General features: G+C 41.0%; 2 protein-coding genes and 4 non-coding genes across 7 annotated transcripts; 1 reads left to right on the forward strand and 5 right to left on the reverse strand.

Annotated features, from left to right (window-relative positions):
- The first annotated feature begins 2,402 nt into the window (after nt 1-2,402).
- On the forward strand, nt 2,403-8,071 carry LOC139647385 (lactosylceramide 1,3-N-acetyl-beta-D-glucosaminyltransferase A-like). Its single transcript, XM_071523277.1, has 2 exons — nt 2,403-2,716; nt 5,454-8,071. Exon 2 carries the CDS (start codon nt 5,762-5,764, stop codon nt 6,923-6,925), a length of 1,164 nt encoding a protein of 387 aa, XP_071379378.1. The 5' UTR covers nt 2,403-2,716; nt 5,454-5,761; the 3' UTR covers nt 6,926-8,071.
- Nucleotides 8,072-16,305: 8,234 nt separating this feature from the next.
- eif4a2 (eukaryotic translation initiation factor 4A2) lies at nt 16,306-21,457 on the reverse strand. Of its 2 annotated transcripts, none has more exons than XM_071523238.1 (11): nt 21,376-21,457; nt 20,417-20,474; nt 20,132-20,264; nt 19,662-19,801; nt 19,052-19,220; nt 18,848-18,957; nt 18,323-18,466; nt 17,763-17,900; nt 17,545-17,634; nt 17,166-17,245; nt 16,306-17,083 (listed from the first exon to the last, which is right to left on the reverse strand). In XM_071523238.1, the coding sequence occupies exons 1-11, from the start codon at nt 21,402-21,404 to the stop codon at nt 16,939-16,941; spliced, it is 1,236 nt and encodes a 411-aa protein (XP_071379339.1). In that variant the 5' UTR covers nt 21,405-21,457; the 3' UTR covers nt 16,306-16,938. The 2 variants fall into 2 exon arrangements, with proteins under 2 accessions (XP_071379339.1, XP_071379340.1); XM_071523239.1 differs by having other exon boundaries at nt 20,417-20,462; nt 21,376-21,404.
- LOC139647406 (small nucleolar RNA SNORA81) lies at nt 18,021-18,203 on the reverse strand. The gene has a single exon (XR_011695514.1). It is a non-coding gene; the product is annotated as a small nucleolar RNA SNORA81 (small nucleolar RNA).
- LOC139647407 (small nucleolar RNA SNORA81) lies at nt 18,570-18,750 on the reverse strand. Its single transcript, XR_011695515.1, has one exon. It is a non-coding gene; the product is annotated as a small nucleolar RNA SNORA81 (small nucleolar RNA).
- LOC139647408 (small nucleolar RNA SNORD2) lies at nt 19,315-19,390 on the reverse strand. The gene has a single exon (XR_011695516.1). It is a non-coding gene; the product is annotated as a small nucleolar RNA SNORD2 (small nucleolar RNA).
- Nucleotides 20,015-20,088, reverse strand: LOC139647409 (small nucleolar RNA SNORD2). Its single transcript, XR_011695517.1, has one exon. It is a non-coding gene; the product is annotated as a small nucleolar RNA SNORD2 (small nucleolar RNA).
- Nucleotides 21,458-23,244: the final 1,787 nt, after the last annotated feature.

Here is a 23,244-nt window from a genome sequence, read left to right on the forward strand (position 1 = left end):
CTGTGAGCAGCGGAAAATCACATTTGGGCATCATGTAGCAGTTCTAAGACACCACAGATTTGGTCATATTTCTCTCTGGGATTTGTAGATCTCACAATGAACAACAACAGCAGAAACAACAACAAAGGTCAAGTGAAGTCGAGGGAGAGAGAAAGAGAGAGTTAGTGAATGTCTACCTCATTTGCACCTGTTTTGTTCTTATCTCCTTATCTGACACTGGGAGTGGAGTAGCTATTGTACTTAATCGGTAACTTGGACTATGTGGTCTAGATATGTGGCTTTAGTCAATATTGTCAGAAAGTACTCACAAAGAAGACATTCAAAAATGTATCAGTATATATTCTTGTAACACTGGCTTGTATAATTAAAAACAGTAAGTAATTGAGGTAAGGGGTTCAGGAGACAAAATCTCACCAAATGGGTGTCTGTGGCCCTAATGTGTACTAAATTAGGGGTCCTTGATATGAAAACGTTTGAGAATCACTGGCCTAGTAGCTAGCTAGGCTATACCTTCGTAGTAGCAACTACACCACGACCGAAATCGCATTTACCAAACGTCTAAACACTGATAAATCGATTAAAAGTTCCCTGAGCAAATGTAAAGTTACCTGTTAGCTGACAGTAACTCAGATGCTGGGAGCTGCTGGCAGCTGTCGGGACCTTGGCCGGGACTGTCGGGAAGTGAACTGCTCCTCTTCTCTCTCTGACAGGTCCTTACTGACTGCTGATAGTATATTTCGACTTTTTTCTCGAAATATTCTGACTTTATTCTTGAAATATTTTGACTTTATTCTCGATATCTTAGATTTTATCTTTTTTTTTTTTTTTTTTTACAGTGGCCCTAAAACCCCGTTGTAGGTTCCTGGCACCGTGCTGCCAGCATGTTTTAAACGGGCACTGCACTAGTCATCTAAAAGAGGAAACACCTGCCTCTGTTTCCGCTGGTGCTGTCATTATGCAATGTGATTGCAAAATGTTAACAATAACAGTGTTTTGGGGCAATCTTAAGAATTCATGCATTCGGTCGACTCACCTCTTACTTAGAAACAAGAAGGCAACAGGAAAGCCTTCACAGAAGTTCATTGCGGTGCAACAGAAGTGTGCACACACATTCCTCTTTCTCTTAAACTGTATGGCACTGTCCTTGAACTGTCTCGTGACGCACTGTGTCATGGGAGTTCGGCTGCACTTCACTGTCATCTCTCTATTTCTGTTTTTCCTCTAATGAGATCATTCCATGTATTTTTAGACATCCATCTACCTGTTGATCCCAAACCCTCTCAAGTGAGACTCTGGAAAGCTGCTTTGATGAAGTCTGACTCACTGCTGAGGAGGCTGATTTGGTTCTGTTTTTTTGTTTTTTTTTAACATCTTTGGTGTAGTTTGGTAAATGGAAAATGATTGGAAGCCAACCCTAACTGCCGCTATTTGATTTTTTTTTTTTATCAACAAATTACTCCACTAAATTATCAGTGGGCACCATTTTAACACAGTGTTGATTTTGGCAACTACAACCCCCCGTCCTAGGAGGCACTTAGGCCTATTGAGCTCCTATAGTGCGGTACTTGGGAGGGGGGAGGTGTGAAAGTGATAGAGGCTGATAGAGAAACAACACGCTGAATAGATCACCTCTTGGAGCTCGGCACCTAGAACGACAATGATTAGCCGAGGATTTGCATTGCAGAAAACCTTTGTTATGAAAAATAAGAGAGAGATCTAGTCCTTCAAGCTTTCCCCCCCCACAGTGTGAGAGGAGAGAGCAGCAGTGAAACTAAATGCAACGTTTTCGGTAAACCTGCAGTCAGGGAGCGAAAATTCCAAAGTACAAATTGCTGAGGTTCATGAAAAATTATTTTATTTACATGGGTAACATTGTGAAAATTCAACTGATGGACTTTGATATCCAATCATAAATCAGGAGATTAAAGGTGGGGTGCTTTGTCTCTTCTGCCATCCATTCTGCTCTGGCAGGGGTCTAAATGACTGGAACAAAACTACAGTCATTTCATTTCATTGGAAACAGGAAAAGACAGTCAGTGTTGAAACAAAGAGCAGTAAGTCACCTGGATGTTGCTCACCAAAATCCCCCTTCCTCTTGAAAGTCAGTGGGCCGTGTTTCATTTTGAAATGAGTGAGTCAAATATTCAGCGCTACTCAGTGCCTCTGAGATTCAGCCTTTGGGTGTCACTCAGCGTGAGCAAAATGGTGAGAGTAAAGGCAAGGGGGGGCAGCTCTTCCTCTCATCTCCACTACCACCTACACCGACTGGCCACCCCCACACACAGAGAGAGAGAGAGAGAGAGAGAGAGAGAGGGAGGGGAGAGAGGGAGGGGAGAGAGAAGAACCAAGGCAACCAATACCAATTTACCAGCAACTTACACTCCACACACTCAGCTCAAACAGAGAGATACTCACTCACACACTCGCATATTCACACCCAGACAGGCCGGCACACACACGCACACACCCACACACACACACACACACACACACACACACACACACACTCTTTCTCCACACAAAGGGCTTCACTGACAACTGATGCCTGCTTCTGACGAGTGTGTCTTCTCTGGCCATCAGAGGGAAAAGTAAGCGGGGAACTTCAGCTGAGGAGAGGATCTGTACAGGAGGAGAAGAAGAAGAAGAATCTGGACTGGAAGGGAGGCCGCTGCTGCCTCTGTCTTGGATACGCACAACAACAGACAGATATTTGCCGGTGAGTGGTGGTACTCAGTCGAGTGATGGTGTGCTTTTCCCTCCCTCCCTGTTCCAAATCTATTTATGTGAGTGGTGACTTTGGAAATATGCTAGTGGGCCGGTTCACTTTCACAGGGCTTGTTTTAGATCCAGCTGAGACAGAAGAGTGAGGATCAACACTCTAAGGCTTTTCTTTTTTCCTGACAGATCCAGTACAGAATCCAAGGTATTGTATAGTACTTGGAGTGTTGGAGTGAGTCACGAGTACAAATAGCAGAACCTGTTTTTGTTAGACAAGATAGTCTATGCCAACACTCTTCTGTCAATAATCTATACAGAATCTTTTACTGTCAGCAAATACATGAAGCCTTTCGCTAGACAATGAAAGCACAATAAAATGTATATATATGACAGAAATATAACCTTGAGTTTCTTAACAAGCATAACGAAAACTGTGTAGATCCGTATGGAAAACAAACTCTGAAGAAGAATTTTCATACATGATCATATAATAGGTTTTCAAAATGCCCTTGTAAGTTATCTGCATATGAGAAGAGACTCGTATGTTCAGCTCACACACGGACTCCCGTGCTGAAAACAAGGCAGTGTTAAATTAGGACTGTCACATTGTTGGCAGTTGACACGGTGCACCTGTCAGATGATGTGCCTCTCGCAGGCTTAATGTCCACAGGGCCTCTGTGACACAGTTCACTTTGCAATCTATTATCTCTCATCTTGATTTTCAAGTCAAGCAAACTAATGATTCAGTGTTATGTGGGCCGTTGGGAGCTCGACTCTAGCTCAGTTAAGATGAGCCTGAATTGATTGATGTGAAGGTTACAGAACGCACCGCACGCACAAACCCCAACTTATCGTCTGTGCTTAAGGCTTAAATTACGGACTCAGTATAGTCCATATACAGATGTGTAGCTTACTTTTATTTCATGATGTCACTATAGAAAGTAAGCTATTTTTATTTACCACATAACCATATCCAGGAGATAGTCAGTCTCTCTCAATGTTGACTCAAACAGTTGTTACATGTCTAATATAGACCAATATAAAGCTTTAAAAAATCAAATCAAATCAAAAAATGTATTTGTTATCATGGTATCACACAGACTTCCTAGTTTTTCAGAGAGTTATAATTTCTTCCCACTAGCCCACTATAATACATATTGATTTCTATGCTATTCAAGTGTCCCACAGCTTGATGAACTAATGGAAACGATGTGATGTGATTATCTGCTGTGCTCTGATCATTGGGGTGACTAATCAGGGCGTCCTTGAAAAAGAGAGCTTGCTCTCAATGGCCCTCCCTGTATAAATAAAGGTTTACAACTACTTATGTGTAATTATATGAGATGATGAAGACAAGGGGTGAGTGTAGATACGTAGTCAATTGCCCCACCCCACATCATAAATGTTTCCTCAAATTAGGCGTGCCACGCCTTTTGCAGTCATTTTAATCGTTTCCAGATGCTCTCCTATATAGGTCAAAGTTCAACAGCGATGCCTCTGTCTTTATCTCCCTTGTTGGACTGTAAAAATGCATTACCCTCTGTCAAAGTTTGTAAAACAAGCACAGACAAGCCTAAGCATGATATATAGATTTTTATGACACACAAACCGCGTAGTATGGTATTAAGCCCAGTGTGGAACAAAGTGTTTAGTGTATACAGTATGGGAGGTTGATGTGAACCAGGGGTTAGGTAGTGTTTCAGTTCTCATAATCAGGTGGAGAGAAAGAGAGCCATTCTAAGCCAGTGACCCCATTAGGCGCGGGCCATCAAATGATGTTTAAAAAGCTCTCGGGGTGCGCTGGGAGTCCCAGGTCCCGGGCCCATCATGATCCCCCCTTGGTTTCAGGCCGGGCCCAGGCGGAAGCAGGCTATTCTCATCCCGCATTGTGCTCCAGAGCTATTCTGACGGTCCCCATTGTGTCCGAACGCTTTCCATGGCTCTCAGCGATTTCAGTGGGTCTGCACCTTAAACCCCTCCATTATGGACGGGCCTGCACCGCCACATTTGCTGTGTTGGCTTTTGCATTCATTAGCTAATGTTTGACTTTTCAGCTAGTGTTACCGCTCTAGCATAGCAACACTGTTGAACACAAGTGGGTGTAGTCAGTGCCTAAGTTCAGGTGCAGCCATAAAAGATATTTCAATTTAACATACTTTTACATGCGCTGCTGCTCCACCCTCAATAAATAAGCCTGCTATTTAGTGTCTGTTCATGCAGCATACAGTAGGCCTCCAGTGCAGTGCAGTCATTTTTTTAGTTTTAGTTTTTTTATTTGACAATTCGCTTTAAAAAGACAATTCCATGGTTGCAACACCAATGTACATGCACAATTAAAAGAACATCAAGGATAACACAAAAAAGTCACAGGACTTATTTCCATTGTGGTTGAATGTATTGGTTTTATTTGATGACATGAGTCCAGCAGGTAATCTCTATTATGGCCATTACAAAATACCGTACAGTAGATAGCATATCATCAAACACACCTGCTTGTACAATCATTATTCAACATTTAAAAAAAAGAAAGCAAAGAAAAACTATAACCACCAAACTTTCATTTACTTCCATATAAGGAAGTCATCTGTCAGCCTTTCTTTGTCAGCAATCAGAAAAAAAGATGTAGGCCCATTGTTTTCATCATTTCCTCCTTTCCTCAGATCCTCCTGCAGACAGAAGTAGGTTTTATTGCACATCCCATCACCACAGTAAACATGTACCCTGTTCCATTTCAGAGCGATGGGACCACAGCTCCATGGCTGAGCGATGAATCCCCTGCTGCAACGATGCTGTGTGTCCGTGACGGTGAAAGTGTGAGCGACTCTGCTGTGATGGAGGTGGCCTCTCAGCAGAACCTGTGAATCTCACCGGCGTCCATGCCTTCCGCTGCATGTGGGAAACCTAGGATGGAAGACCCAGTTCTGAGTCCCTGGAACAACATTTTCAACCTCCGCCATCACTTCTCCTCCATCCCCTCCAGCACCGGCCCCAGGACCTGACAGAGACCACAGCTGGGAGAGAGGGTGGGTGAGAAGATTCCAGGATGTTTGTGAATTTCCGCCGGATCCGCAAGTGCCAATGTGTGCAGCTGATGACCACGTGCCTGGTGCTGTCAGTGGTGATGGTTTGCTGGGAGCAGCTGGACAACAATGTAGTCAGCCATGTCAAGTCCTACTCCTACCGCTACCTGGTCAACCGCTTCACCTTCATCAACAAGAGCTTCACCATCCCACGCGAGGAGGCCTGGAGCTTCAGCAACTTCCGTTACCTGTTGGACCACCCGCAGAAGTGCGCTGGCCAAGACGTCCTCCTCCTGCTCTTTGTCAAAACGTCCCCGGAGAACACTGAGAGGCGTAATGCCATCAGATCCACCTGGGGTAACGAGACCTACATCCGTGACGCCCTGGGAGTGACGGTCAAGGTGGTGTTCGCATTAGGAGCGCCTCGGACCAAGAAGGACGAGCCCTCCTGGAGCAAGAGGAGTGGAGTGGGCTTGCAGCAGGAGCTCGTCTGCGAGGACCGTCTCCACGGCGACTTGATCCAGCAGGACTTCTTAGACTCGTTCCACAACCTGACTCTGAAGCTGATCCTGCAGTTCCGCTGGGCACATGCCCGCTGCGCCCACGCCCGCTTCCTCATGACCGCTGATGATGATATCTTCGTTCACATGCCTAATCTGGTGAACTACCTGCAGGACATGAGCAGGAGAGGGGTCACGGACTTTTGGATCGGTCGTGTGCACAGAGGGGCGCCACCTATCCGCAGCAGGGACAGCAAGTACTATGTTCCCGTCGATATGTACCAGTGGTCGTCTTACCCTGACTACACGGCCGGGGCGGGGTACGTGGTTTCCAGGGACGTAGCAGACAAAATCTACCAGGCCACTCTGACTCTGAACGCCTCTATCTACATAGACGATGTGTTCATGGGCATCTGTGCCAATGCCATGGGTGTGTCGCCACAGGAGCACGTCTATTTCTCAGGGGAAGGCAAGGCGCCCTACCACCTGTGTATCTATGACCAGATGATGACTTCACACGGTCATGTGGAGGACATCTATGACCTCTGGAAGGCAGCAACACACCCACAGGTCAAACAGAGGACCTCTGGACTCATGGGGAGGCTGTACTGCACAGCGGTGAAACTGGCTCTCCTTTGTAAACCCTACCATTTCAACACATACCCTTGCAAAGCAGCCTTTTTGTAGAACTACTTGAGGTTATGTCTGTGTGTGCGTGTGTGTATTCCAGAGAGAGAGAGAGTGAGTGAATGAGAGTGAGTGAGAGAGAGAGAGTGAGAGTGAGAGAGAGAGGGAGAGAGAGAGAGAGTATCTTGGTCCATAATGAAATGGGGATCATTACTGTGACCATTACCTCAGTCCGTTCAGTCGGACACCCAATCAACTGAAATATTGGAGTTTATGTTCAGTGTTGCTTGAGACAAAGAGACCAGATGAGTCATTTCTGTTACTGTAAATGTGAGGTTGTGGGTCATGTTAAGAGGAGTAATGGTACATTTGTGTGTGCCTTATGCGTGAATCATTGTTCGCAACACATAGGCTGGTTAAGTGTCAGTGCCAAAAATGTCTACGTGTCATGAAGTGTGAAATTCCACACAGTGAAGTAAAGCAAGTTATATAATGGGAAAGACTTTACAATAACTTGCTATTCTAAAAATAATGATGCTGTCATTACGGCAGAACAGCAATGTTATATGTGTGGATTCAATTATTTTAACAGTGTTGTTGTATTATGCTTTATCATTTTTTGTAACTGAATTTCTGAAAAATACATTTTTTGTTTTTATGAAATAACCACTTCTCTGTGTTATGTAACAACAAACCAAGTTCTCTATCCAAAAGATTTGTGACATTGAGACCTTGAAGAAAAGGTTACCCACAGACATGTTGGAGCGACGTCCTCGAATTTCTTTGAGATCTAACCTCCAAGAAAAAAAATAAAAATACCCAAACATACAGGATATTATAAAACATCAAGTCTCCCTACAGTGATGTGTTCATTTGAATCAAAACTTGAATTGGGTACATATTCCAGCATCCATACACTACCAGTCAAAAGTCATTTATTTTTACTATTTTCCGCATTTTAGAATAATAGTAAAAACATCAAAACTATGAAATAACACAAATGGAACTAAGCAGTAACCAAAAAGTCTTAAACAAATCAAAATTATCTTATATTTTAGATTCTTTAAAGTAGCCGCCCTTTGCCTTGATGGAAAGGCAAAGGCTTTGGAAAGAAATAGTGAAGTTGATAGGCATCAACTTCACTATTTATATTTGTCTAAAAAGCAAATATCATGCATGCTGGGATAGACTCCCAGTCCCCTGTGACCCTGAAAAATTTTAAGGAAATGAATAAACCTCATCCCACAATGCATTTCTTCCTTCATGGTAGTGGTATCGTTCAGCGGGGTAAAGCCACAAGAAACAACGTGGTTACACACTGACATGAATCACATGGCAGCATGAATATGGCATTTCTTTTTTTTCTTTTTTTTTGTGCTGTCTGTTTTTTAAAAAAAATACTCTTTATTGAGTTTTAAACAAGGAGGCATTTCTGAGTAGTTTTCATAAGCGTCATAAAGACGGAGTACCTATATTACTCATAACCACAATGAAAACAGAGACTAGCGCTGACGTTACTCTCTAACAGATAACTGATGAAAAGCAGCCACCTGCACATTATAACAGTCATCATCACTGAGGCCAGTCTTTATCCTGTTTTTGCATTTTCCTTACTTTGATCACCCCCTCAATTTTCGGTGCAGTGCAGATTAATCCACATGGAACAACGGTCTAAAACTATCTTACCATACATAGCTACAAGCGTTCAATCCCTCCATGTGTTTTCTCTTCCTCTCCATAGCAACAGTTTGCTGAGCAGCTAGAGAGTGGGTGACCGCAACACACAAGCCTCATTAGTGTTGAAGTGCACACGTCTTGTATGAACTCAGTCCACAATTTACTACCAAGCAATACTATATGGCTGCAGGCATGGATTTTGCCCTCCGCCTAGTTCATTCTGATGTACCCCGGATTATCATTTATTATTATTTTGGTCTAGGAATTTTCCATCTGAAATACAATGCCCTAAACATACCCAGCGCTGGCCAGAGAGTCGGTGTCATCAGAGTGTGTGATCCAGAGAGGCATCTGGCACATTGCTGCCTGCGGCGTGACGTCACACATGCCTCCCAGAGCCCCTGCTGAAACTGTAATAACCGAGGGGGAGCTGGCCCTGGGTCAGTGTTCAGCAGACATGAGGTAACTGACCTGAACCTTCACAGACCACCACACTGTGTTCCAAATGTACTCAGTGGTGGAAAGAGTACTACAATGTCCTACGCAAATAGAAGTACTGTTACTTTGCTCATATTTTACTAAAGTGGAAGTAAAAGTACTGGTGTAAAAATCTACTTAAAAGTAAAAAGTAGCTCATTTAAAGTGTACTCAGAGTAAATGTTGCTGAGTTACTTACTTACTTAGAAAAGAGAATGTTGTTAGATGTGATTCCCCCCCCCCCCCCATGCAATTCTAAAAGGAGCAGAGGACAGAGTTCAAACTCATTTCTTTTAATTGGAAAAATTGGAATTAACAAAATAAAATGCACAAACAAGTAAAGCTAGTTTACTCTTCTCTTCTTTGCTGCAAATGGCTCCAAAATTAGCCAATTTACAACTGTCCAATTTCTGCTGCTTATGGAGAGCCACAAAATGTGTACTCTGTAATGGATTTGATTTAAAATGTAGCAGATTTAAAAAGTACAAAAAAGTACAAGTAGCCTATAAAGCTCCTGAATTACAGTCATGTGAGTAAATGTAACTAGTTTATTCCACCCTTGAAACTACTACAATAGGCTATGCCTTTTAAGAAGGAATTGAGATTAACATACACATACAGCATATTAGTGAAAGAGTGTTGATAATTTATTAAACAATAACCAAGTTAACTAATGAGAACAGTGAATGATGTACATCCACTTCTAACCTGTAAACCTGCCAATGGGGATGCTTTATCTTCACTTAATTATCTGTTGTATTATTCTCAGTATGTCCTTTTGTTGTCATTACTTCTTGTATTATCTTCAGTATAGTCCTCTTCTCTATTGTAGCAACAACTCAATTTCCTCCGAGGGACTACTGAAATTTAATCTAATCTAATCTAATCTAATCTAATCTAAACTGAACATCCAGCTCACTAAAATAACTAAGTAAACATCTCAGTGTCTTAGACAATGTGCCTGTGGAGTCACAGAAAAATGCTGCTCTCTCCTCATTTCACCTCAACCCGCTGTGACTTTTCTATATGTATATTTATGGCACCTCATCCTGAAATGTGATGTGGCCAGGATTAGCTGTTCTCCAAACAGCTGCTCTGTTTCCAAGGCAACCCCCAAAAAGAGAATAATTCACACAAAGGCTTTAGATGGGGCTCAAAACATGGACAACTGCCTGCATCTGTTTGCTAAACTGCAGCAACTGCAGAATTACCTCCAGACGGCTTGAAATGGCCTGTGGCTTCATATTGAAATATCCTACTGAGAATGACAAATATACAGTTAAGTTCATTTAAAGCTACTTTGTCTAATTTGTGGAGATAGACTGGTTTATTAGTTTTAGATTTCCTACAATGAGAGATAGAGAGAACCGGAGCATGAAGCATCACCCGCTCTCTTTATTCATCAGAACAGAGAGGTAATTGATTTTCCTAATCTCTCCTCCCTTCCCTTGGGTGGTTTCGCAGAATAATTGCGTTGACTTCTGCGAACAAAGTTGACATGCTAAATATAGATTCACATACTATGTCATGGTCAATCATACATCAACTCGGCATAGGGCCCCAGAGGCAGAGTAGAGCTGTAGTTTACTTAAACCAGATTGCTTCTAACACATGCAGTGCAGAGACACTGTGCAGAGGAAATTGATGTTCCAGTTACCTGCTTCTCTACCCACAAATCCTACATCAAGTTCTAGGTTAAACCTCTAACTGTCACCATGTGGTGAGGCTGGAATATTTCAACACTACACATGAAAAAAAAAATGGGTCAAAACTTGTCAATGATGACAGGTTAAATGCTAAACAGTGCCTACTTTAGTGACTACTTTCTAACACATACAAATTTTAAAGATTTTTTTCAGACTATTCTGTTATTTGTTACCATTACAGAAAATGTGGACACTTTTAAACAGAAAATTAAAACATAACTGTTTAGCCTAGCGTTTCTTGTAATTTATTTTTTACTGTTTTCTATTTTAATCTTATATACAGTACATTGTTTATTTTTATTTTTCCCATTTTATTCTACTCTTAAATACATTGTCTATTTTCTTTTTGTTTATGACCTCTCTTTTTCAGATTCAGATTCTGAAACTTTATTGTCTGCATTGTTGCATTTCTATCTGTGTTATGAAGCTTTGATCTGCATTTGCTTTCACCACATCCAAGTTTGCAACCTCACAGTTTCACAAGTGTGAAGGCAATGCTCAACGCAGCCTGCAAATGAGGCAAGAACATGACAAACATACATATCTATCCTTACAGAGACTGGCTGAGTGTATCATGGACAGGTATGACAACCCTAACTCACACAAGATTTGTCACCTGCAAGAAAAACTGCAAAATAAATTCCACTGTCAAACAAAGTTCAAATCTCAGTGGATTTATCAGATTTTCAGGATCATTTTTTTCTTTCTTCTTTCCTGTTTTCTTACTCTGCTCTTGGGAGTTTGGAGTTCATGGTTGAATAATGCTTTACTATCATCAGACCGGCTCTGTGAATAATCTACCCCATATTGTCTTGATACAAAGTGGCAGATAAGTTGAAGGTGTCAATCTACTTCCTCAACCTCAGCAAGCTGTAGTCATTGTCTGAACAAGTTAAGTCACAGTGCACCAAAATAGAAACTGACCAAATTGAAAGCTCTTGTGAGATGCACTCAAGCTCAGTGAAGGCCTGTGGAGTATGTTGAAATACACCATGAATCTTGTGATGGTTTCTATGTGAAGCAGATATATAGTTAGTTAGTTAGTTAGTTAGTTTATTGTCCCCGGGGTACAAAACTGTACATCACAAGGAGAACCAACAATACACTTTACACACATCATCACACAACAATAGCAGGCAGTAACAATACGTAAAGTATAACACAGCAGCACATAATAGTGGCGGGCAAAAACAACATAAAAAGACAAGACTCATAGTTCCCTCAGCGAGTCACCCTGTTTAAGGCTGCTATGGCTGCGGGTATCAGGCTCAAAGCGAGCCCTTCTGCACCTCAGGGTCCTGTACCTGCGCCCAGAGGGCAGTGCAGTGAAGCAGCGATTGAGTGGGTGTGTGATGTCCTGTGCTACTGTATTTGCAATGCGTGTGATGGCCTTACAGCTTAGCTCTGAGAGGTTGGGGGGAGACCCATTATCTTGGCAGCAGTGTTGGTTATGCGTGTAAGTTTAACCCGGTTTGTGACAGAGAGCATGTTAAAGAGACAGGTGGAGCAGTAGAGCAGGATGGGATATAGTTCATTTACATGCAATTTTACAAAAAGATAAACTTTGGCACATTACCTGTTCTTTATCATTTACAACCCTTTGTCTCTTAATAAAGGCTCATAATGAGTCTGGAGGGAACTGAAAACAGCTCTGTGGTTGATTCACAAGGTAAAAACAGGAAACAACTTTTTTTTCATGTGCAAATTTTCCATTATTTAAGCTGTCAGAAAATATCTCACATTTAAGTCAGAATTGATAACTTTTCTCAGATTTATTAATTTTCTGAATTCACTTTAATATGATACCTAAACGTTAAATATGTTATAGCAAAATAGTATAGCCTATTTGATAAATATCTGAACCATTTCTCGACATTTATTAAACATATGGCAAAGTTCTTATGTTTAACAAATGTTACATTCTTTTGCATTCAACAAACATGTGAAGTTTTTCCACAATTAAAACATGTTTGATTTTTTTCAACATGTAACAAATATGTGAAAAGTTTTTCCACATTTCATAAACATTTGACTTTACTGCCTACCAAAAGACTGTCAGCATTTTACCTTTTTATATTTTTATTACCATGCTTTTTATTATTACTGAAGCAGTATAGGCTTAATCATTCAATGTCTGCACTTTCAGGTTTGCACAGGAAATATGTCTGCGCTGTTTAACACTCTTTTAATGCCTTTTACAATGCTATTCACTCTATACAGCCTTACAGCACTACAGACTCTCCCAACACACTTCTCCCTCCAGCTGCACCGGGTGATTCTTTGCAGACTGTTGCAAAGAATCATTTGTGTGAAAATAATTATGAGATGCTGCTAAATGCACTACCATTAGCCTATGTTTTAACTCAAATCTAAAAAAGAGATTTTTGACATTTTCTTAGCTGGCTTCTGAGAGCTTAATGTATTTCTGACTTTTCTTATATTTTACTTTATTTTATTTCTTTTGACAAGTAAAAATCATTCATGTGTGTGGTGTTACCACTGCTTGTGATCCAATATCATGCCTTTTGAAAACAATCATTCTGCTGCTTGATGTGCAGTTTACCTTAATTGGTTATGCTCTACAAACACATAAGAAAGTTGAACACAATTTATCACGTTTAAGAAAGACTCTTTCATAGCAATCATTGTTGTTGTTTTTTTATGTTTGAGGACATCCATTTTAAATATCACAAATTATCTAAATCTGAATAACTCTTTCCAAATGAATTCAAACTTTTGAAATTTTACCATCACATCCAGACACAAATATAGCAATTCAGTATTTGATATAATGAATATTGAAAATTGTGGGCTATAGGCTAAATTGTTGGTAACACATTTCATATATCTTAACATTGTAGCCATACTGTATATGTCTGTGTTGTTATGGACAGTTCTGTGGTGTTATTAAAGTTGTTATTTCTCACAAGTATGAGAAATCCATGAAATTTATTTATTTTTATTTATATCTTTATTTAACAGGGACAATGGACAGTTTGTAACTGTCCCAGAATTAGCTAGAAAGCTAAATTTCATCTGCAGTCCCTGGGCAGGTGATACAAAGATAGGCAGTTTTACAAAATACTTTACAACAAGAGTTAAAATTGCAGTGTCCAGTACATAAACATTATGAAATACAACACATAAATAAGTACACTATGCTTGGTATCTTAAAGGAGCTAATGGTCACATGATTGGTTTGATTTCAGCCATGATTTTAGTTGTAATTTAAAACTGGTCAAATTTGAACTTTGTCTGATACTGCTAGGAGTGGAGTTCCAAATGTTTGTAGCTCTAATGGAAAAAGCTGATCGGCCAAATTCAGAGCGCCTGAGTTGCATTACACAGTTGGCTCTGGTGGAGGCTCTTGTTTGCCTGATGTTCTCTGAACACAGTGAAACAAATTCTTTCAGAGGAGGAGGAGCAAAATGATGGGTAATTTTGTACATTAAACAGATGTTTGCATAGTTGACAAAATTATCAAAAGTCAGAAGGTTATACTTAGAAATGATATGACAGTGGTGATACCTAACTGGCTTTTTGTCCAGGACTTTCAGGGTGTATTTGTATAAACTGTACATCGGCTTGAGAATGGTTTTTCCCGCCTGGGACCAAGTGGTGATACAGTATGACAAATGTGGAAAAATCTTAGAGTGCATGTATAACTTAGCAGCATCTGTTGATAATTGGTTCCTGATAAATTTAAAATTTCTGAGGTTCAGTTTGGCTGTACTAATTACCTTTTTCACTTTTCAAAGGTCAAGTGTGAATCAATGATTATCCCAAGATATTTCATATCTGAAACAATTTTCACCCTTAACGAGGATATCAGGATGATGGACCTCCTTCTTGCTGATACATGCATGCGGTCTTGCTAATATTTAAAGTGAGACAAGACTGTGTGAGCCAGTCAGAGATGCTAGACATGGCTGCCGTTAACTTATGCGCCACCTGCTGTCTTGTTCTGGCATGCACATAAATAATGGTGTCGTTCGCATACATCTGGGTCATTACCTCAGGGCATACAGTAAGAAGGTCATTAACATATAAGCTAAAAAAGCAGGGGTCCCAGGACAGACCCCTGTGGGACCCCAGTAGGGCAGTCAAGTGATGAAGAGAGCTTTGTTCCAACCCGTGTACATTGCTTTCTCAATGTTAAATATGACTCTATCCATTTCATGGTATTTTCAGAGAAGTTAAAACTTGAAAGCTTGGACAGAAGAACATTGTGATTTACAGAGTCGAATGCCTTCCGTAGATCTAAAAATACTGCTCCTACAACCCCACCTCTGCCTAGAACACATGGCCATGTTAGCTTGCTAGCTAGAGAGCATGGGGAAACTCTAAACTATCCATTATTAGTGATTTTTTTTTTTCTAAGGAACTTATTCTCTTTATTTTAAATGAGTAACACAGACATGATGAAAGAGAGACACAGAGTTTTGGTCAGATTTATCAAAAAGTATAGGAGAAGGTATGTAGATCTGCCATGTGCTTCCAAAGCCTGGAAGTGTTAAGTTGGCGCCTCATTGAATGACCTCTTCAAACAGGAAGCTGTTCAAAAGCTCTTCCTGATTAATTTTAAACAGATGTTTTCTATTGAGTAACACCACAGACATCAAATCTTTGGGCACTTTTTGATAAAACATTATCATTTATGAATTTATAAAGTAGCCTAATTTAGATAATGAGTAAACAATATTTTCAGTATTTGTCTTTTATTTTGACTGAAAAATAAAATCCTCAAAAATGTAAGTTTATATTTTTAAATTGGCAACTGTCTGGCTTCGGACATTCGTTTTTTTTTTTCGTTTTTCAGACTTTCCTACAGTGTGAAAGTGCTCTGACACCGTTTGCAATACAAATGAAAGATTAGAGTAAGATAAGACTATACGGCATAGTACTATCGTTTTGGATGCGCGTGGCTGCTGCCTTTATGATTAATATGCAGTCTACCGTCTGTTCCACATCCTGCACTGTATGCAAGGTCCTGTTGTCCTCGTGCTGTGAGACTAAGTTGTTCTAACTCACGCCATCGAAGTTATTCCTCACATCAGTGTCTTTAACATTTTTTTTTTTTTACAAAATGTATGATCAAGAGTGCTATTGAATGGAGGAATAAACGGCACATTATTTCGCCCCAGCCTTTTCAGTTCATCCAGTCTAGTAATGTTGACAGCATGGGTTAGCTCTGCCTGTTGGCCAGTAGGTGGTGATGTTATCTAGCAGTAAAACTAAATGGTGCATGAATGGGATGCACAAGCTTCCCCCTCTTCTCCATGCACCACCCTCATCGCTTCAGAGCATATATCAGAATTTAGACTAATGGACACTGACCTAAAGCTACATTTAATAACAAAAAAAGGTGCAGATGGCCATGTCTTTGCCAGGAGTCATCTTAATCTATTGCAACGTCCATTCCGTCAAATCTCCAGATTACAGGATCACTCAAATGTTAAACGCAGGCAGGACAGCTGAGAACACCCCTCTCTCATCAAGACCAACTATAAATATAATGCACAGTAGTTCTCCCTTACACACAAAAAAAAAAAAGAAGGGACAAGCGGGCTTTAATACAGCAATTTCAGTTTTATTAAGACATTCATACAATTCTTGGGAGGAGGAAATCTGAAAAGAAGTCCAGGGGAATAGCAATATACTCTGGTAAGGGTAAAACCACGTCAGCAAAATATGGCCAACCAAGTGAGGAATTCTGATAGAGCAAGTGGGATAAAAAATATGATACATTTAAATTAACACATTCACAAAAGATAACAAAAAAGCAAGTGAATCTACAGTATAACATGACGAGTGCCTCTATTTAGCAGACCCACAATACATCGCACATATGTTAGCATAACATAATTTGCAGACTTTATACAGCACTTATACCTTTTAGTCCACAAGTAAATTACTAAATGGTGGAGAACATCTAATACACGCATCTTAATTGAACATGGAAAGAAATACCTGATAAGGACCTTAATGTTTACAGACCCCATGGCTTTGTAGCTCCAACCAGCCAACTGTCAAGGTTAGAATCTACAACTGTCCGAGAGGGACCACCATTGAAGTCACCTCGCTTTTTAACACATCGAAATTCTGATCCAAGGTTTAGCATTTGAGAAGAGTTTTTTTCCCCCTTCGAATAATATAAGCACAATGCAAGTGGACGATCGCTATCACTGCGTTTAAAAAAAAAAATCTCAGGGCTCAAATCAGGTCAGCCACATTCATAGGCATCTCCTCCACGGTTGTATTGTAAAACGTCTCGATGTCCCGAAGGATCCGCTTGTCCTCCTCAGTGACAAAGTTGATAGCAACTCCTTTTCTGCCGAATCGGCCGCCACGACCGATTCTGGGAGGAGCAGAGACGAGCAGATTAGATTTTCACACCAGATCAATGTGCACATTTGGGTACAAAGCATACCGCAACTTACCTATGAATGTAATTCTCTCGGTTTGTAGGAAGGTCATAGTTTATGACCAGGGAAACCTGCTGCACGTCAATCCCACGAGCCTAAGAAGCAAGGACATTCCAGTTATACTCAACTCTAATAGAGACGCCAGTGTAGAATACAATAAACATTTGTTTGTAAATGTCGCCGGTGAATAAGTAATAGATTCCTACATTTAGAGAAACCTATTGTGGAGCACAGGCCCTAATCTCCCAAAAGGTTTGACTGCTTGGTCATTTTCAAGACTGCTGCAGAATTAAAACATTTTGGGGTTTCAACTTTCACATCCAGAAGCTCAAAAAGCAAGCCACCATTTTAGGTTACAGCTTATTTGTGACATTTCTCCCACCCCCATACTAACCAGAAGGTCAGTAGTGATCAACACTCTACTTGAGCCAGATCTGAACTCCCTCATGATCACATCACGCTCTTTCTGGTCCATATCACCATGCTGGGAAGGGAAAAAAAGACATGTTTTAGTTAGGCACGATGTGCAGAATTAACCAGATACAAATGTTCAGCACGACAGCATTCCAACATCTAGCTGCAGGGCAAACCCAGCAAGAGAACAGATCTTACTAGAGCAGAGACTGTGAAGTCCCTAGCATGCATCTTCTCAGTCAGCCAGTCCACTTTTCTCCTGGTGTTGAGGAAGATGACAGCCTGGGTGATGGTCAGAGTTTCATACAGATCACACAGTGTGTCCAGCTTCCACTCCTGGAGACGGCCAAGATCACAAAAAATGAAATTATGTCACGTGATGTACAGTCTTCTTCAAATGAACAAAGTAAAACAAGTCTGATCTCTGGCATGAATCTCTACTAAAAACAGCAGTTAAAGTATAACACAGAATCTTGAGACGAAGGAGACTGGACATTAAGAAAGAGGTCCCTCCTGGTCTCATTTGCGATGCTGTGCCTTTGATCTCCTTCTCTGGTGTACCCATGCTTACACGGCCGCAAGAGCTAAACCCTGAGGCTTGGCTCCTGCAGTTTTAGCAGGGTGCTTTAGAAAGAAGGGAAATGTATGGCATTCACTGCAGTGAGAGAGTATAAATTGTACGCTTGTTGATAAGCTGGTTGTCCCATATGTGAACATAACTAGTGTGCCGAGTGGTGCGCTTGCTAAGAACCACCCACCTCCCGCTCCACATTTATGTAGAACTGCTTAATACCCTCTAGGGTAAGCTCTTCCTTCTTCACCAAGATGCGAATGGGGTCTCGCATGAACTTCTTGGTCACCTCCAGCACATCTGCTGGCATGGTGGCAGAGAGCAGGACCACCTGAGAAAGACATGCACATTACTCAAGAGTCAGGAGACTGAATCTTGAACTTCAAAAACACTTGATGCTGTATCAGAATGCCTAACATTCAAGTGCACACCATATCTGTGGCACCGAGCCTTGAGACAGAGGCCAACGAACATTAAGAAAGAGGTTCGACCACATCTCATTTGCAGCGCATTGCACAATAATCTCCTTCCGCGCAATACTCTGCTAGCATCATTGCGTGAAACAGAAGAGTCTGGATCACACAATTATAGCAGAGTTCTGTTAATGCAGAAGAGCGGTTTAAGAATTCAAAATCTGACTTAAAGACTACCGTCAGTATGAATCGTCATACTGGCATTGTCAGTCATGTCTGTACCCAAAAACAATGCTTACTTGAATGTTTGTGCTCAACTTCTGGAAGATTTCATAGATCTGATCTTTGAAACCTCGACTCAACATCTCATCAGCTTCATCCAGAACAAACATCTTGATCCATTTCGGGGCTGTGCAGAAACATGGCAGTTAGAAGTCATACTCCCCAAAAAACATCCAATAAATAATAAGTTCCATGATCCAAATAACAAGTATGATACTTACACAGGTATCTCCTGTTTAGCATGTCAAACACTCGTCCTGGAGTGCCCACCACTATGTGAGGGGCCTCAGCCTGGAGCTTCTGCATTTCGCTACGGACATTGGTCCCTCCAATGCAGGCATGGCAGGTTGCCCCCATATAGTCACCCAGAGCCAGAATTACCTTCTGGATCTAATGGGCGGCCAGAGGAGGGAAAAAAAACAAATACTAGTTTAGGGCAATGTGATAAAGGTAGTGCGACATGACATGCAAAAACATAAAAAGTGAGTGATCAGTAAAAAAAATGTAGAACTCTCCATTTCAGAGTCAGTCCCGAAAGATGGTATGCCATCATTTCACTCAGTTTTCCACAGCAAAACATGAATCATTTAATATTATTAAAAACAAAAAACACAATAGTGAAGCCAGGTCACCTTTTCAGACCAATGCAGTCATGGACAGGGACTACACCAATCTTAAGAGGATCCTTTTGGGTTTTGCTTTGTCTTTTACATTTTCAGAATATTGAGATAAGTTTTGAAAATGGTACCTTAGTTTTTGAGTCACTGTCCCCAATATGCCGCCTAGGTCTGAGACACAGTTAAGTTAATCGTGACCTCAGGAACAGCATACCTGCTGTGCCAGCTCTCTGGTGGGAGCCAGCACCAGAGCCTGGGTCTCCTTCTGCTCTATGTCCAGCTGTTGCAAGATAGAGATGGCAAAAGTGGCCGTCTTACCAGTGCCTGACTGGGCTTGGGCAATGACATCATAGCCTAATAGCGAGGAAACAAAGATTGTGATTAGCAGTGAAACATGTTATAGTTTAAATTTCCAACTCAAAATCATGTTATCGAATGGCGATATGAGAAATGTACAAACGTCAGCCAACCTTCAGTTTGTGGTGCATTACGGTTGCACTTTGGCGTCTGAGCAAGAAATCCATTAACAATATTTTCATATGCAAACTACTGGGTTATGAACAGTTTGAGTGATCAGTGAATAAAAAGCTTATCCCCATGGGTGGGTAAGTCCCGAAAGATGGTAAAGCATCATTTCACTCAAAGCATGCAACCTATATCCTGACTAAACTCTGATTTCTGTACCTTTGATGCAAGGAATGATTGCCCTCTGTTGAATGGCAGATGGTTTTTCAAAACCATATGCATATATTCCCCTGAGAAGAGTTTCCTTCAGGTTCATATCATCAAAGTTATCTGTAATCTCGTTCCAGTTGCTCTGAAGAAAAGAAATGCAAAATAGTGGGTCAAAGCATTAAGTAAACACATGTACAAACTCCATATTGAATCAGTGATTTATTTATTTATTTGTATTTACAGTTTAGTAAAGAAAATTCAATGCAATTTTGTCACTTTTGGCATTGTGCTCACCTCGATGACACCATCAGGCTCCATTCCCTCTGGCCCCCCATGGTCTCTATCTCTTGAGCTGTTAAAGAAAAAGATTTCTCAGCTTTTATTGAAATCATATTCCCTTCAAAATAGGGAAAAGGGCCTAGGTGGGAGCGCATTTGGACATCCAAATACAGGCAACTAGCCTACAACAAGCAGTCACTCCTACCACGTGTCAAGTTGAGAAGGATGCGGTCAAACAGTCATCATTGTCAAGTCGGCCTAAATGCCACCATTTCACGTTTAATCGGAATAATTAAGACGTGAAGTTAAGTGAAATGTGGTTACTGCTCTACAGCAACGAGGTTACGCCCAAAGCATCCCGTTACAGGGCTCGGGTCTTCGCAAAGCGCACGTGTCAAATTCCACAAGCGGGGCTGAGTAACGGGTCCTTGGAATAAGCCTCGGTTATGTAACCTCGAAAGGTTTTCGGACCGACTAACACGCCTACCTTCGTTTCAACCTTAGTATCATAAGCAATATATTGACATCACATTTCCAGCATGTCCCAACATGGAGCTGTGCTCCCCTAACGGTTAGCCAATATGTCGGCCAGTCGGGCCTGTGCAGCCAGCGGAGGGCTGGAGAACTAGGCCGTGCACTGCTCTGGCCGGGCGGTACGTTTGATTCCGACCGGGATTAGCTAGAGGCGGGTTAAAGATTGCAGTGCGGTGTTGTTAAATGGCACAATTTACGTCAGATAAAGTAAACGCATCTCACTTAAATGGCTGCAAACGTTGATTTCCAGCTGCGGGTTAGCCAGGACAGGTAGCTAGCTACACGGCTAACATCCAGCTCACCGTGGCTGGGGCCTAGCTAGATAACGTCAAGCCACCATTAAAAGTCAGCATGACACAGAATACAGATTTGTGCAAAACGTTATCTTATACCTGTACTCTGGAAATTGATTGGTAAAATAACCAGCTAAAGGATGTTACCTGTTGTAATCAGCAGAATCGCTAGACATGATCCGTTCCCAACTTCGGCATGCGACTGGAAAGATCGTTGATGGCGATGCCAACTGCCTTTATGTAGCCGGACTATTTTCACCGCTGAACTTAGTGCTCAATTTTGTCAACAATATGTTGTCACTGTACTGACCAAAACTTTTTTACTTATTATATGTTATTTATTATCTGCCATATGCAAAGGTTAATTTCAATAAGCGATAATAATGTGGAAATTAATTCAGACTATATTCCTTAGCGGAAGGATATTGCAGTAATAACGGGTGCTTGGGCTGCTACAGAGTCTCTGACAGGTCAAAACTAGGCCTGGCAAGGTTGTGCCAAATTTTTGCAGTACATTACTGCGGACCAACTCCAAAAATAGTTCTGCAAACTCTAATTAATAAATTAACAAGCAAATAGTAAACATGTTGTCCCCCACCAGTGATGTAGTTCCACCCTTGGGTCAGTCAGTGATTGCTGAGTGGACTTGAAATATGAGTGAAATTGTATAAGCATTTTCGTATGGGACAATGAAAGGACAGATTGACCATTCTGTTGCCTACTCTCCTCAGAATTAGGCTTACAAGGTATATCTTGAAATGTAGTAACTGTAATTGTCCTGTTTTTACTCAATACAGTACAAAACAGAAGAACTACAATACGCAATAAATACAATCCTTACATAATGTACACTACAATACAATTTATAATACAATATACAATATAACATACAACACCAGGAGCGTGAGTGTCATGAATAATATAAATGCTAAATGATAAGTGATATATGGTATTGCACAGTAGGTAAGTGGTAACATGATATAAGTAGTCAAACTGACGGCACAGTGGTAGTGCAGTGATGAGTGCAATAACAGTCCAACAACTGGACAATAACTACAGTGTCTTGTGGTTAGAGGTTTGCCCAGAAATTCTCCATTGACTCTCACTTCAACACATAAACCCAGTCTGATGTCTCCAAGTGTGTAGTGTGTGTAGACTATTATGTTACCTATGATAACTTTAACTGTATTGCTTTACCACTGAGTCCCCATTCATTGTCAACATTACAGTGTGACTAACGAACGAACGAACTAACGGACGGACACCGATCCATAGTCCTCCCTTTGGCGGGGAACAATGAGAGAAAGTTGAGACTGAAAAAAGGAAGGGTGCACTTAATTGTTCATCATTAGATGGTTCATTTCAGCACTTAAACTGGAATACTATAAGTTGCTTGGCTCTTTTATCCATACTCATTGTCCCCCACCAAAGGGGGGACTATGGATCGGTCTCCGTCCGTTAGTTAGTTAGTTCGTTAGTTAGTTAGTCACCCAGTAATGTTGACTTTGTGCCGCTAGGGGGCGGCATTGACAATGAATGAGGACTCAGTGGTAAAGCAGGTCATACAGTTAAAAGTTATCATACAATGTGGGGGACAATGAATGGGGACTCAGTGGTAAAGCAATACAGTTAAAGTTATCATAGGTAACATAATAGCCTACACACGCTACACACTTGGAGAGATCAGACTGGGTTGATGTGTTGAAGTGAGAGTCAATGGAGAATTTCTGGGCAAACCTCTAACCACAAGACACTGTAGTTATTGTCCAGTTGTTGGACTGTTGTACTGTTATTGCATCATCACTGCACTACCACTGTGCCGTCAGTTTGACTACTTATATCATGTTACCACTTACCTACTGTGCAATACCATATATCACTTATCATTTAGCATTTATATTAATCATGACACTCACGCTCCTGGTGTTGTATGTTATATTGTATATTGTATTATAAATTGTATTGTAGTGTACATTATGTAAGGATTGTATTTATTGCGTATTGTAGTTCTTCTGT

Source organism: Centroberyx affinis, unplaced genomic scaffold (genome assembly GCF_046629955.1).
Source record: "Centroberyx affinis isolate AG114_WGS23_722 - 3 ecotype Tasmania unplaced genomic scaffold, CSIRO-AGI_Caff_v1 ptg001078l_1, whole genome shotgun sequence".
In the NCBI taxonomy this organism is placed as follows: Eukaryota; Metazoa; Chordata; class Actinopteri; order Beryciformes; family Berycidae; genus Centroberyx; species Centroberyx affinis.

What these genes read in the sequence shown, in the direction of transcription:
- LOC139647385 (XM_071523277.1), top strand. Translation starts at nt 5,762, where the DNA reads ATGTTTGTGAATTTCCGCCGGATCCGCAAGTGCCAATGTGTGCAGCTG.
- eif4a2 (XM_071523238.1), bottom strand. Translation starts at nt 21,404, where the DNA reads ATGTCTAGCGATTCTGCTGATTACAACAG. An exon ending in AATCATTCCTTGCATCAAAG is followed by an intron (nt 19,802 to 20,131) that starts GTACAGAAATCA and finishes CCTCGCTATTAG; the next exon opens with GCTATGATGTCATTGCCCAA. An exon ending in CCAGAGAGCTGGCACAGCAG is followed by an intron (nt 19,221 to 19,661) that starts GTATGCTGTTCC and finishes GCCGCCCATTAG; the next exon opens with ATCCAGAAGGTAATTCTGGC.